General features: G+C 36.5%; 1 protein-coding gene across 3 annotated transcripts in view; it reads right to left on the reverse strand.

Moving 5' to 3' along the window:
• Positions 1–431: 431 nt before the first annotated feature.
• COPB1 (COPI coat complex subunit beta 1) overlaps positions 432–14,747 on the reverse strand; it is a 42,331-nt gene continuing 28,015 nt past the window's right edge. For 2 of the 3 annotated variants that reach the window (XM_004369668.3, XM_023737409.1), the window contains 8 exons: positions 13,266–13,493; positions 12,939–13,118; positions 7,580–7,724; positions 6,461–6,580; positions 3,022–3,167; positions 2,315–2,404; positions 1,247–1,402; positions 432–767 (listed from right to left, as the gene is read on the reverse strand). In XM_004369668.3, the coding sequence (XP_004369725.1) occupies positions 708–767; positions 1,247–1,402; positions 2,315–2,404; positions 3,022–3,167; positions 6,461–6,580; positions 7,580–7,724; positions 12,939–13,118; positions 13,266–13,493 (1,125 nt within the window). In that variant the 3' untranslated portion in view covers positions 432–707. Of the gene's footprint in view, positions 768–1,246; positions 1,403–2,314; positions 2,405–3,021; positions 3,168–3,189; positions 3,388–6,460; positions 6,581–7,579; positions 7,725–12,938; positions 13,119–13,265; positions 13,494–14,747 lie in introns of those variants that run through there. The other variant, XM_023737424.1, reaches the window with a different exon arrangement.

Below are 14,747 nucleotides of genomic sequence, written 5' to 3' on the forward strand. Positions count from 1 at the left end.
GAACATCCAAAGCTAAATGTCCACGATTTAAAATCGATTTCGGATTATCGACCCTACTACTTTTCATTATGACCCAGAATAATCAAGAATAACCTGTCTATTTTAGTCAGGGTTCATAAACTCAAGATGGTTCTATTTTCTCAAGTTATTCTGATACTTTTTCCCTAGAGTTAAATTCCAGAGAAAAGCTATAGAATTTGATAAAGCATTTTTAGATACTGATGTTGAAATATTAAATAAGTAAAAATCAATCAAGTTAAATCAAAGCCTGTCTCATGTTATATCACTCAGTTTATGTTAAGTCGCATATAGTCACAACTCAGAGTAATTTAAATTTATAATAGAAACTTATAACCCAATTAAAGAAATCATTGCTGCATAACTAAAATTATGTAATTATACATTTATTTATAAAATAACAAAAAATTTAGGAATAGATTTGTTTATTATACTGTGAAAATGGCCTTGGTACATGTGAGAAATATACTTTGAGGTCAGCATTCAGAACTGTTAAGACAAAAGATAAACTACAATTTTAAACTCAATCTTGATTTAAGGGAAAGACTATAAATTATTGGCTGGAATGCATTCAGCATGAACTCAGATTCTATATAACATAAAGCATGTAAGAGTATAAAAGATATTGGAGTTTAATAAGCCCATACCTAAATTTTAACTGTAAAGCTACAAGGACTTTTTGTTTATTCTTATATACTGGTTTTCTTCTGAGACAAGTTGATTTTATCTCCAAGACTTAAGGCCATTCCCTGTAAAGAAGAATGAAGATATTTATAACTCTTGAAACTACACACAATCGACAAGTTATTCCAACTTAACTAAGTCTCCATTCAATGACATCACATGAACAACAAAACCAAGGATCTACAAAACAAACTCACCAAAACTTTACTGGGCTAAGTACTTTTGGGGCTATAATTACAAAACAGCCACTAGATTTGTACCCCAGATTAAAAAAAAACTTTGAGGAACTCATTTCACAAATGCCCACAGGAATCAAAGTGTTAAGCAAATTAGCCGAAAAGATAAGCCATTTCAATGAAGCAAAAGCTGTATTTCTATTCACAGATTATACACACACACCCAATGTATATATGTATCATATATACACATCTAATGCACGAAACGCTAGTATGGTAGAGGATACTACAGATAGATGTAAAAAAGACATAAATTCTTCCTCATTTTGTTCAGATCAGAGATGATCTCCAAGAAAAACAACTGTTACCTGACTCTTTGCACGAATTCTTATATGGCCAGTAACAGGGGCCTCTGGTCCCTGGTGAATTGGCTTCTCAATGCTGACATTCGCAAGTGCGTCTTCTCCAAATATGGAGCGAGCGTAGAGGTTGGCTGCCATAAAGCCACAGTAGCCAGAGAGGGCCTAGAAGAAATTTGTGATAAATACTTTACTAGAGAACTACACATATAGGCAAACCAAACAGCACAGGCAAACCATTACTTAAAATAGTACTTATTGTGGTGGTAGTTACCCGACTATATGAGTTTGTCAAAACTCATAGAGCTATACATGTAAAAAGTGCAAATTTTACTGTGTGTATATTATACTTCAATAAATCTGACTTAAAAAAAATAGTACTTATTCCAATTTGTATATTCTGTTTGCCTCCTGCAACAGACCTTAAAATCCATGAAGGAAGAGACTATTTTTATTTTGTTCATTACTATGTATCTACTAGTTCATGGAGTACTTGGTTTAAACACGGACTCAGCATTTGTTGAATAGATGAATACACGGATTAAAACCTACTTGTTTGGGAGCATTCTTTTATTGATAAAATCAAGATTATAATATTAGCAGAAATTTTACAAGGAAAAAAAGTCCCTTAGAGCCCCACTTGCATTTTTCTTTCTTTCTAGTCTTTTTTCATAATATACATACACAGCACAAAATCAAATTACATCAACAATTCTGTATTTGAGAAGATACACTATGGCCTAAATCCAAGGCAACAAAGAGGTCATGGACATTTTCTAATCCAGTACCACAAATATAATATCTTGGAATAAGCCTCTAGCTGAAAAGGAAAGATGGAAAAAAAAAATTGGTTGACTATTCAATTCGATAACTGCACTAGGAACAAGCTGGCTGGTGTTCAGTGAGAGGTAAGCAGATTCACATATTCTCTGGGATAACTTATTTTAGCTACTCCAGAATGACAATGCTTTTCGCATGCTGAATAATAGCAAAAATACACTAGAGAAAATACAAAAAAGACAGCAATCTACCACAGTACTCTTTATCAGATTTAAGAAGTTCGCAATCAAATCTTACCTTTTCTGGAGTGAGGCATTTCATATTGGTTGACTTTAGTATGTGCTGTAAGTATTCATTTAAATCAATTATATTTGTGTTAACCGTCACCTGTAGAGAGGGAAAAAAAAATCAAGGCGATCATAATTCTTACAATGACAAAGTTGTGAATTTCTTATTTTGGGACTGAGGAAACAATCACTGGTATTTCATACTAGAACTTCCTTCCAACTAATTGGTGGGAAGGATATGCAACAAAAAAGTTAATGACATCTTCTATCAAATGCAACAACCGCAGGATGGTAACAGTACTTTCAGATATAGACGACTTCACAGAAAAGCAAAATGCTGCATGTAGAATATTTCTAATAAAAAAAAAAAAATCAAGGCTGGAAGTAATGAAGTTCCTTAGCAGGTCCCTGACTTTCAAAGCCTCTTTTAGACACGAGACTAAATAGTAAATTACTATTCATACCTAGAAGGGATGGGACAGTCCATAATATTTTGATCAGATTAATTATAGAAATGCTACTCTCCTCAGTATACAACAGCAACTTAGAAAACTACTTCCATCATTTCCACTTAAGCTAATTTATAAGAACAGACATTGAAAGTCTTTTTGCTTCTCACATCTGCCACTTTTTAATGGGATTAATTTTACATGAGAACGCCTCAACACTAGGCAAAATCAAGAAAGAGAAGTACAAGAAAATCTCTCCAGGACTAACTTTGTTTTCCCATTCAAATTCGGCCCACATTTGACGGAATTCAGCATCCGTGCAAGTTGCAGGCTGGATATAGTCCATGATGTCAATGTGGATATCACTGAGGACCACACAATTTCTGTCACTTGCTGCTCCAGAGACATCATAAACTGCAACATACATATACAAAAAGATTCCCAATTACCAGGGTCAAATTTTAATTCATAAGTTTTAATATTTCTAAATAATAATAATGACATTAACAAATATTTATATAATGCTTATTAGGTGCTGGATTCTATTCTATGCGCTTTATAAATATTACCTGCTTAAAACTCCCATCAATCCCATGTGACAGTATTATTATTTTCCATCTTCCAGATGAGGAAACTAAGGCACAGAGAAGTTAATTAAGTTCCTTAAGGTTAAACAACTGATGAGTGGCAGGGCCAGGATTCAAACTCAGGTACATTTTGTTTTTTGTTGGTTTTTAAAATTCAGTAAGTATATAGTAGTTGCAAAGTACTAGACACTGCAGGGAATACACAAGTAGTACAGTAGATGTTTACTATTTTTGAATGAATATTGCTGAGCCATAGCACTTAATGATGCAAGATTATTTGTTTATATGACTCTCTCTTCCACAGTAGAAAACAAACGACAAAAGAAAAAACAAAAACAAAACTTGGCATCAAGTCAATTCCAATTCATGGAGACTCCATGTGTTTCAGAGTAGAACTGCACTCCACAGGGTTTTCACAGCTGTGACCTTTGGAAGCAGATCACCAGGCCTTTCTCTGGATGCTCCTCTGGGCAGGTTTGAACTGCCAACCTTTCGGTTAGTAGCCCAGTGCTTAACTGTTTGTGCCACCCAGAGACTCCACAGTAGAAAGGCCCTTCATAATCCGACTGAAGCCTACCTTTCTCTTCTAGCCTCTTCTCCTGATACCCCCTCACCCTACCTACTTTCAGAGAAAACTGAGGTTACCAAGCATAAGCTCCTTTAATTTTCAGTTCCACATCTAAAAATAAATGTATCTCTCTCCGAATCCACTTTACCACCTTCCCTTTTGTGTCAGAGAAGTGCTGTCTCTTCTCTTCAAGGTTTATAATTCCTGCCATCTGCGATCCCTGCTTTGACCCAGGACCTCACTCCATCAATCATTACCTCTTTCACTCTTAAGTCTTTACCTTCCCGTTCTCTACTGACTTTCTTCCCTTGTAGTCTATAAACATACTCAAGGCTCTCTCATCTTAAAAAAATAAATCTTTCTTCATCCTTGCCTTCTCTTCTGGCTACTGCCCTCTCTCATTCCTGTCAAAGCCAAGTTCCAGAAAGAAGAGTCTGCACTTACTATCTTTATTTCCTCATCTCCTATTTAGTCTTCCACTGATCACCCTCACCTGACACATACCACAAGAAATGTTTTAAGACCACCAACTGCTAAATCCAAAGGAGTTCTCTTTCAGACTTCGTATCACTTGATCTTTGCAGCTTCAGTTAGTTCTTGAGGTTTATTCCTTACTTCTCTAATCACACTTTAGATTACTCTGTTGGTTCTTCCTTCTCTGACCAAGCTTTAAATATTGCTGTTCTCTCAGATTCTGTGTTCAAGTCTTCCTTTTTTCTCACTCTTCAGCCCTCTCTAGGTGATTTTTCCACTCCTATGGCTTCAACTACTGAAGATTTAAACAAATATTTATCTCTAGTTGAGACCTCCTGTTCAAGTTCCAGGCGCATATCAAACTGCCCTCAAGTATCTGTACACACTTTAATACTCAACCTGCCCAAGGTTTAACTTATTATCTGTCTCTCTCAAATTCGTTCTTCTCTCCTATATTTTTTGGTGACTGATATAAACATTAAACCAATAAACTCAATCCAGAAATCCTTGGGTTACTCTAGATACCTCCTCTTTAATCAGTAACCATGTCCTGGGCATTATATCTTAACATCTATTATTAACAGCTCATCTCTCCATTTTAGCAACTACTGAGTTGGTTCAAGCCCTCCATCATCTTTCACTTGGGCTACTGCAAGTCTCCTACTAAATCTTCCTGCCTTTTCCAATCAATCTTCTATAGTGCTGCCATAGATATATTTAATTATGTCACTCAATTCCTCAATGGCTCCCCTTTATGCCCAGAATAAAGCCCAAATTCCTTAGCATAGTAAGTAAAATATGGCTGCTGCTAATCTTCCTAACTTTATTTATTTTTTCTACCACCATCCTCCAGCCCAGTCTAAACTCCTGGTATATCGCACTACTTGTTTTTGTTGTAGCTATATCCTCAACTATCTAGACAGCACTTACTGATCTTTCAAAACCCCACTCAAGCATTACCTCCTCCATGAGGAAGAGCTTTCCTAAGGAGGAGCCTTTCCTAAGCTCCCCATGCTACCCTGAGAGAACTGACTAAAAGTCTTCATGGACTCCCACTTTACCTGGAACAGGTTCTTTCATACTTGTCTGGTGCCATCAAGTCAGTTCTGACTCATAGCAACCCTATGTACAACTGAACAAAACGCAGCCTGGCCCTGCGCCACCCTCACAATCATTGCTGTTTGAACCTATTGTTGCAGCCACTGTGTCAATCCACCACGTTGAGGGTCCTCCTCTTTTTCGCTGACCCGCTACTTTACCAAGCATGATGTCCTTCTCCAGGGACTGGTCCCTCCTGATAACATGTCCAAAGTGAGATGAAGTCTCACCATCCTCACCTCTAAGGAGTATTCTGGTTGTGCTTCTTCCAAGACAGATTTGTTCGTTCTTCTAGCAGTTCATGGTATATTCAATATTCTTCACCAACACCATACTTCAAAGCCATCAATTCTTCAGTCTTTCTTATTGTCCAGCTTTCGCATGCATATGAGGCGATTGAAAATACCATATACTGTACATATCTATCTGTGTTCCCTCATTTGACTGTAATCTATCCGAGGACAGAGATCTTGTTCTTCTCACCATGGCAGCTCTATCCCTAACCACAGAAGTAGCTAAAAAAACGCATACTGACTGAATGCCTCCATATGAGCTAATCCCTACATCTGGAATACCCATGTATGCCTGGGAATAAATGCCTATATGGAGTTTCAGACTGAGTTCCAATGTTATCCTTGGATAATAACATATCCTTCATAAAGTTTTCTATACTGTTAGCACTTTTTTCCCCTCTATGATCCCGAAGCACACAGTATATAAACTAGCCCTTATCACACTGCATTGTAATGATCTATTTACTATCCATCTTCTTCTGCCAGATCATTTCTTGAGGACAGTGACCCTATTTGGTTCATTCTGTACATCCAGTACCTAGTACAATGCCTGGCACCAATGACCCCATACATGATGAATGAATGAATATATTAACTTCCTGTCCTCAAGCAATGTCACACAACCATTCATTACAGAAAATCTTTAATAAAATTATTCAAACATCAGATGCTATAAAAGTTTCTTACCTATATTACCAAAAATTATTCCATTTTCTGTTGATGCTACTTTGACATTAGCTTTAATATTTGCAAAATCATGAGGAGCAAGAGTCAAAGGAGATGGCTTTTCCACAAGTTTCAGATCCCCTGAAAGAAAGAGTTTGGACATGGTTAAAAAAATATACATATTAACCTCGTAAATCATAAAACCTTAAAATGTATGATGCTGAATAGTATCTAACAAAATAAGGAATAAGGGTTATGATTCAAAGATTGTAAGGACAAGATAAAGAAATCATTTAACACCCTCATTATTCATATCAATATGCATATTTTCTTTTAAAAGGTAATAGGCATCTCAGAATAATTCTATATTTAATTCATGTATACATACAGGTACTTTGGGCATAAAATTCTATTTCAATGAACAAATACAACTTTCTCAAAAAATTTAGTTCTTAAAATATATATTACAAAGAAAGATAAAACAATCTGCACAAAGATTTGTAAATTCTTAGAGACACAGCTCTTTATTGGAGGCATCAAGCTATGCTGAAGACAACGTAAAAGTATGTTTTCTCCTATAATCCCTTAACTCTTGCCTAAACCATATGGAAATGCTAGACGCACTGCACTGTTCCTGTACACAATCTACATTTTTCAACTTCAAATTCAGAAGTAGCAGTGGTCAGAGTGAGTCTGATTCATGTGTCTTTCATAAAAAGAAAAAAAGACATCTCACGTTGCTAAATGTGGCAATATTACTTTGGCTACATATCGTACCTTATCAGTTATGGACTCAGAAAATACCTAGCTCTGTTCTAAGCCAATTAAAAATTTAACTAAGTGAGCTACTGGGTAAATCTGTTAACTTAAACAGCTCTTTTTTACATCTACAAAAACTGACATATGCTAGATCAAGCTCAGTGAATAACCCATCTAAATGTATCAAGGACATTAAGTATGACAAAAGTTCAGAAAACTGGAGTTGAAGGGACTAAATGTTAAATGTAAAACTAAGCCTTAATTCAAAATCTCACAAATGGCTCAAGATAATTCTTATATTGAAATTTGTGTACTTCTCTTAATAATCTGTAATAAAGATCTACTATGTAACAATCTTTCCTTTATGGTAAATTTCCTCACCTAGAGTAGCTAACTCTAAGGTGCAGTTCTGCAAAGTATCACTGGTTTGGTTCACAACAAGTACATCCAGGACGATATCATACTGGTTGACATGAACATAAGCTTCTGCATATACAGGATCTGAGAAGCCTGTCAATTGGGTGACCTGTCAAACAAAAATAAAGAGCTAATCAAATGACGACTGAGACAATTTAACCAAACATATCCTCGCCAAAGGACTAAGTATGATAGGTAATTAACAGAGGTGCTTAGACAAGCCATTTTGAAATAGATATAATAAAATTGTTTTGTAATGCAGAAGTAGAAACTGAAACTGTGATATCAGAAAGATCCTAGAGTTTACAAAAAGTTCTTAAAAGAATACGGAATTTAAAATTCTAAATTAAAAGCTGATAGCCAGGGCTCCTACTGGTTTTTAAGCTCTGTAGTTCAGTATACAGATGTTATATATGTTGACTTCGTGCTCAACAGCAGATAGATAATAAGTATGCTTAGTAAATATATTAAACATTATGCCAACTTACCAAGTAAATAGATTAGGATATATTTTCAGATGAATCTATCAATATCTAAACTATCTGCTCTCCAAAACTCAGGAATAAAGTAATTTTAGATCTTGTGGTATCCCCTACTATCCAAGCTCAAGAATTAAACTGATAACTTAAAAAGAAATGCTTGTAATGCCAAAGAGATAAACAAAATTAAAACACCCAAAATATATAGCACTTTAAAAATGTAATGTTGTTGATATCAATTCCTAATTTTAAGGGAGAGAAAGTGTTTTAGCAGTTCCAGTTCTGCCACTAACTTAATCCTGGACAATAAAATCAATTTGGGAGTGTCCATTCATCTAACAGACAAAGAGAATAAACTAGATAATTTCTTTTTTTTTGTGGTAAGTATAAACATATACATATTAAAAAACATTTGTCACTTCAGCATTTTTTATATGTATAATTAAATTACATTCATCATGTTGTGCAACCATCACCACTATCCATTTCTGAATTATTCCATCACCCTTAACAGAAGCTTAATGACTCCTAAGCAATGACCGCTTCTCTTCCCCTCTCTCCCTCCCCTGGTAACCACTATTAAATTTTGGTCTCTGTGTTGTCGTCATTAGGTGCCATGGAGTCGGATCTGACTCATAGCGACCTTGAATACAACAGAACGAAACACTGCCCAGTTCCGTACCATCCTCGCAATCCTTGCTATGTTTGAGTCCATTGTTGCAGCCACCATGTCAATCCATCTCATTAACGGTGTTCCTCTTTTTTGCTGACCCTCTACTTTACCGAGCATGATGTCCTTCTCCAGGGACTGGTCTCTCCTGATAACATGTCCCAAGTACGTAAGGTGAAGGCTTGTCATCCTCTCTTTTAAGGAGTATTGTGGCTGTACTCTTTTCAAGACAGATTTGTTCGTTCTTCTGGCAGTCCATGGTATAGTCAACATTCTTCCCAAACACCGTAAGTGAAAGGTGTCAATTCTTCTCTGGTCTTCCTTATTCATTGTGCAGCATTCACATGCGTATGAGGTGACTGAAAACACCACAGCTTGGACCAGGTGCATCTTAGTTCTCAAAGTGAGAACTTTGCTTTTTAACACTTTAAAGAGGTCTTCTGCAGCAGATGTGCCCAATGCAATATGTCCTTTGATTTTTGACTGCTACCTCCATGGGTGTTGACTGTGGATCCAACTAAACTGAAATCCTTGACAGCCTCCATATCTTCTACGTTTGAGGCCATTTATCATGATGTTGCCTATTCGTACAGTTGTGAGATTTTTGTTCTCTTTATGTTGAGTTGTAATCCATATCGAAAGCTGTAAGTGCTTCAGGTCCTCTTCACTTTCAGAAGCAAAGTTGTGTCATCTGCGTATCACAGGTTAAGTCTTCCTCCAATCGCGATGCCATGTTCTTCTCTATACGCTCCAACTTCTTGAATTATTTGCTCAGTGTACAGATTAAGCATGGTGAAAGGATACAATCCTGATGCACACCTTTCCTGATTTTAAACCTCACAGTACCCCCCTTGCTCTGTTCGAACGACTGCCTCTTGATCTATGTACAGTTTCCTCATTAGCACAATTAAGTGTTCTGGAATTCCCATTCTCTGCAATGTTATCCATAATTTGTTACGATTTACAGAGTTAAATGCCTTTGTATAGTCAATGAAACACAGGTAAACATCTTTCTGGTATTCTCTGGTTTCAGCTAAGATCCATCTGATAATGAGCAAAGATACTCCTCGTTCAACATCCTCTTCTGAATCTGGCAGAATTTCTGGCAATTCCCTGTCAATGTACTGCTGCAACCATTTTTGAATTATCTTCAGCAAAACTTTACTTGCCTGTGAAATTACTGATATTGTTCAATAATTTCCACATTCTGTTGGATCATCTTTGTTTGGAATGCACATAAATATGGTTCTCTTGCAGTTGGTTGGCCACTAGCTGTCTTCCAAACTTCTTGGCATGAACGAGTTAGCATTTCCTGTCTTTCATCTGTTTATTGAAACATCTCGATTAGTATTCCGTGAATTCCTGGAGCCTTGTTTTTTCACCAGTGCCTTCAGTGTAGCTTGGACATTTTCCCTCAATACCATCGGTTCTTGATAATATGCAACCTCCCGGAATGGCTGAACGTTGACCAATACTTCTTGGCACAGTGACTCAGTGTATTCCATCTTCTTTCAATGCTTCTTGCATCATTCAATATTTTGCTCTTAGAACCCTTTAAAATTGCAACTCGAGGCTTGAATTTTTTCTCCACTTTTTTCAGGTTGATTAATGCTGAGCATGTTCTTCCCTTTTGATTTCTAACTCCAGGTCTTTGCACATTTCATTATAATACTTTGCCTTATTGAGCTGCCCTTTGAAATCTTCTGTTCAGCTCTTTTACTTCACCGTTTCTTCCTTTTGCTTTAGCTGCTCTATGTTAAAGAGCAAGTTTCAGAGTCTCTCTTGACATCCATTTCAGTCTTTTCTTTCTTTCCTGTCTTCTTAATGACCTTTTGCTTTCTTCAGGTATGACATCCTTGATGTCATCCCACAACTCGTCTGGTCTTTGGTTATTAGTGTTCAATGTGTCAAATCTATTCTTTCGATGGTCTCTAAATTCAGGTACGATATAGTCAAGGTCGTACTTTGGCTCTTGTGGACTTGTTCTAATTTTCTTCAGCTTCAACTTGAACTTGCATATGGGCAGTTGATGGTCTGCTCCACAGTCGGCCCCTGGCCTTGCTCTGACTGATATCGAGCTTCTCCATTGTCTCTTTTCATAGACATAGTTGATTGATTCCTGTGTATTCCACCTGGCGAAGTCTACGTGTATAGTTGCCATTTTATGTTGTTGAAAAAAAGGTATTTGCAATGAACAGGTCACTGGTCTTGCAAAATTTTACCATGTGATCTCCAGCATCGTTTTTATCACCAAGGTCATATTTTCCAACTACTGATCCTTCTTCGTTTCCAACTTTCGCATTCCAATCATCAGTAATTATCAACGCATCTTGATTGCATGTTTGATCAATTTCAGACCGCAGAAGTTAGTAAAATCTTCGATTTCTTCATCTTTGGCATTAGTATTTGGTGCATAAATCTGAATAACAGTCATATTAACAGATGTGTGAATATTATCCTACCACTCACAGCACTGTACTTCAGAATACACCCTGAAACGTTCTTTTTGACAAAGAATGTGAATGCTGTTCCTCTTCAATTTGTCATTTCTGGCATTGTAGACCATATGACTTTCTGATTCAAAATGGTCAATACCAGTCCATTTCAGCTCACTAATGCCTAGGATATCAATCTTCACGTGTTCCATTTCATTTTTGACAACTTACAATTTTCCTAGATTGATACTTCATACACTCCGCATTCCAATTACTAATGGATGTTTTCAGTTGTTTTTTCTCATTTTTAATTATGCCACACCAGCAAATGAATGTCCCAAAAGCTGTACTCCATCCACGCCATTAAGCTCTTTCCCAGTCGTATTTTGAGTGCCCTTCAAGCTGACAGGCTCATCTTCTGGCACTGTATCAGAGAATGTTTCACTCTTATCCCTAAAAGTTTTCACTGGCCAATTTTTTTCAGAAGCAGATTGCCAGGTCCTTCTTCCTAGTCTGTCTTAGTCTGGAAGCTCTGCTAAAACCTATCTACCACAGGTGACCTTGCTGGCATTTGAATGACCAGAAGCACAGCTTCCAACACCATAGTAACATATAAGCCACCACAGTACCACAAACTGACAGTTGAGTGGTGGGTCGTCTCCATACATTTGCCTATTCTAGATGTTTCATTTAAGTGGGATCACACAGTGTTTGTTCTTTTGTGACTGACCTACTTCACTCGGCATAATGTTTTCAAGCTTTATCCATGTTGTACCATGTATCAAGCAGGACTTCATTTATTTTTATGGCAGAGTAATACTCCATTGTATTATGTACCACATTTTGTTTATTCTTTCATCTCTTGATGGGCATTTAGGTTGTTTCCACCTTTTGGCTATTGTGAATAGTGCTGCAATGAGCATTGCTGTACATTTATCTGTGTTCCTGCCTTCATTTCTTCTGGATATATGCCTAAGAGTGGAATTGCTGGATCATATAAGTCTATGTTTAACTTTTAAAGGAATCTTCAAACTGTTTTTCACAGTGGCTATACCATTTTACAGTCCCACCATCAGTGGATAAGGGTTCCAATTTCTCCACATCCTCGCCAACACTTTTTTTTTTGTAGATCATAAATTTTTTTAAGGTTTTTTTTTTTTAATTGTGGTAAATATATAGGTAACAAAACTTTTGCCATTTCAACACTTTTTAAACTTACATTTTTAAAGAGTAGAACAGTTTTCCCAATAGAATCCTATACAGAATTCAATGTATTTGGAATATGAGTAGAATTGCTCTGTTTAAAGTAGAAGATGAAGTCAGGGTGCGGGGAAAGAAGTCAAACCTTAAAAATTAAAAACCTCAGTTGACCTCTAAGGAGCCCCTAGCTCTATTTATTAGTCTAGTCTTATCATTCCACAAGGTGCCTTAGCAGTGCAATTGAAAAGCACTCAGCTGTTAACCCAACGGTTGGTGATTCCAATTTACCCAGCAGCTCCGTGGGAGGAAGACCTGGAGATCTACTTACGTAAACATTACAACCAAGAAAATCCTATGGGGCAATTCTACTCTGTCCTATATGGTTGCTATGAGTTGGAATCGACTCTATGATTTGACAAAAACTGATGTTGTATAACTATCTTTTAAAAAAAACAACAGCAGATCAGCAACTTCCAGATTACTGCTTTCCTTAAGTAGCCAACTTAAATAACCTACCAGTGTATTTGACATTTCATTACCTTGTTAAGTTTAGATGCTAGGGGATCTGCTGCCTCTTTCCTCTGTGTGTTACCCATTGCTGCCAGCAAACTCAGCTGAAACTGATCTTCCTTGCAGTTCATTTCATTCTTAGCAGTCAGTTGCATGAAGGAAATGGGGTCATCAGGCTGTACTGTCACATTCCTCTTTTCAGATTCTTTCTGTTTTGAGAAAACAGTACATCTTTTCAATACGGAAAGAAAGACAGCTTTTTGTGGGCCATTAACAGGGATAGCCCTCACCTATGAGGACTGAAAAATAACAAAATAAAAACACAAAGCACTTTCATGATCTTATATATACTTTACCTTCTGGGATAATTTCTCTTCTTCAAGTTTAGCAGATAACATGTGAGAAAGGGACTGTCTGCATTCTTTATTGAAAATGTCATTCATTAAAGGTGAACATTCAGACAAGACCTTGAGGCACAGGGAAATTCGATCTACATCATCATCTGTAATTGGCTTCTTAGGAAGAGAAGATTTGCCCAAATGAAGGATAGTAGCCATGAGTAACATAGCCTCTGCAACAAAGGACTAGAAAAATAGAGAAATGAGTTATTTATTGTCATGATTCTCCAACTGTAATAATGTCACTCACAATCCAAGAAATAAATATAATTTTTCATTTCACCTGAATAAGATTTTAAATCCTTTACATTTTATCTCCATACTTTTTGCACCCTTCTCCTTCCTTTCTATTCTAACTGCCACTCTCTAAGACCTTCATTAACCTTCAACTGAAATACAGCAATGGCTTTTTAACTGTTTTCCCTTACTTCAGTCTCTCACTTTAACCCCTCATATGCTGATGCTATCTTTTAAAATTCCAACTACAGAAGAGTTAAATGAATGACACACTTCATCATTCGTTAACATTTTGCCACATCTGCTTTCTTATTCTACCTACACATGTACACTTACTTTTCTTGGCTAAACATATGAAAGTAAGATTCTTCACTTCATAAATACTACAGCATACACCCCCTAAGAATAAGGACAGTTTCCTATATAATCACATTATCATTATCTCACCTGAGAAACTTAACAATTTCAAAATACATCTAATATACACTCGGATTTTTAATTGTTCCAAAATACTTTCTTTTATTTAAAATCCAGGATCAGTTTAATGCATTTTATTTGGCTGTTATTCTACTTAGTCCCTTTAATCTAGACTAGTCCCTTTGCCTTTTGTTTTGTTTTTTATGACATTGACTTTTTTAAAGAGTACAAGCCAGTTGTTTTATATAACGTCCAACATTTTGGGCTAGAATACCATATAAGTGGTATTTTCTTACTGTAATGTCAGGCTGTCCCATTACTGGTGAAGCTAAGTTTGATCACCTGCTGCTGCTATCTCACTTGCTAATCATTTCACTCCATGCAGATACTTTCAATAACTTCCCATACTCTTCATATTAAAGTTCATATTACTTAGCCTGCTATTCAAGGTCTTCCACAAGCAAATTCCAACTTACTTCTTTAGTCTCATTTAGCATTATCCCGTCACATATACGCTTGCCACACTGTCTTTAGCCGAGTACTAATCTGCACACATTTACAAATAAAAAACTACCACAGGCCTGAGAAAGAATCAGTGGAAGAGTAGGTATAATAACCCCCTGAGCTTTGATACTGTCTCTAGGAGCAGAGGAGAGAGGGGAGGGACAGAAAAAATATGTGAGGAAATAATGGCCAAAAATTTCTGAAGTTTGATGGGAACGATAAACCCACAGATTCAAGACGTTTAATGAATCACAATAAAAGAAACACAAAGAAAACCACACC

Source organism: Trichechus manatus, unplaced genomic scaffold, assembly GCF_000243295.1.
Source record: "Trichechus manatus latirostris isolate Lorelei unplaced genomic scaffold, TriManLat1.0 scaffold00006, whole genome shotgun sequence".
Classification (NCBI taxonomy): domain Eukaryota; kingdom Metazoa; phylum Chordata; class Mammalia; order Sirenia; family Trichechidae; genus Trichechus; species Trichechus manatus.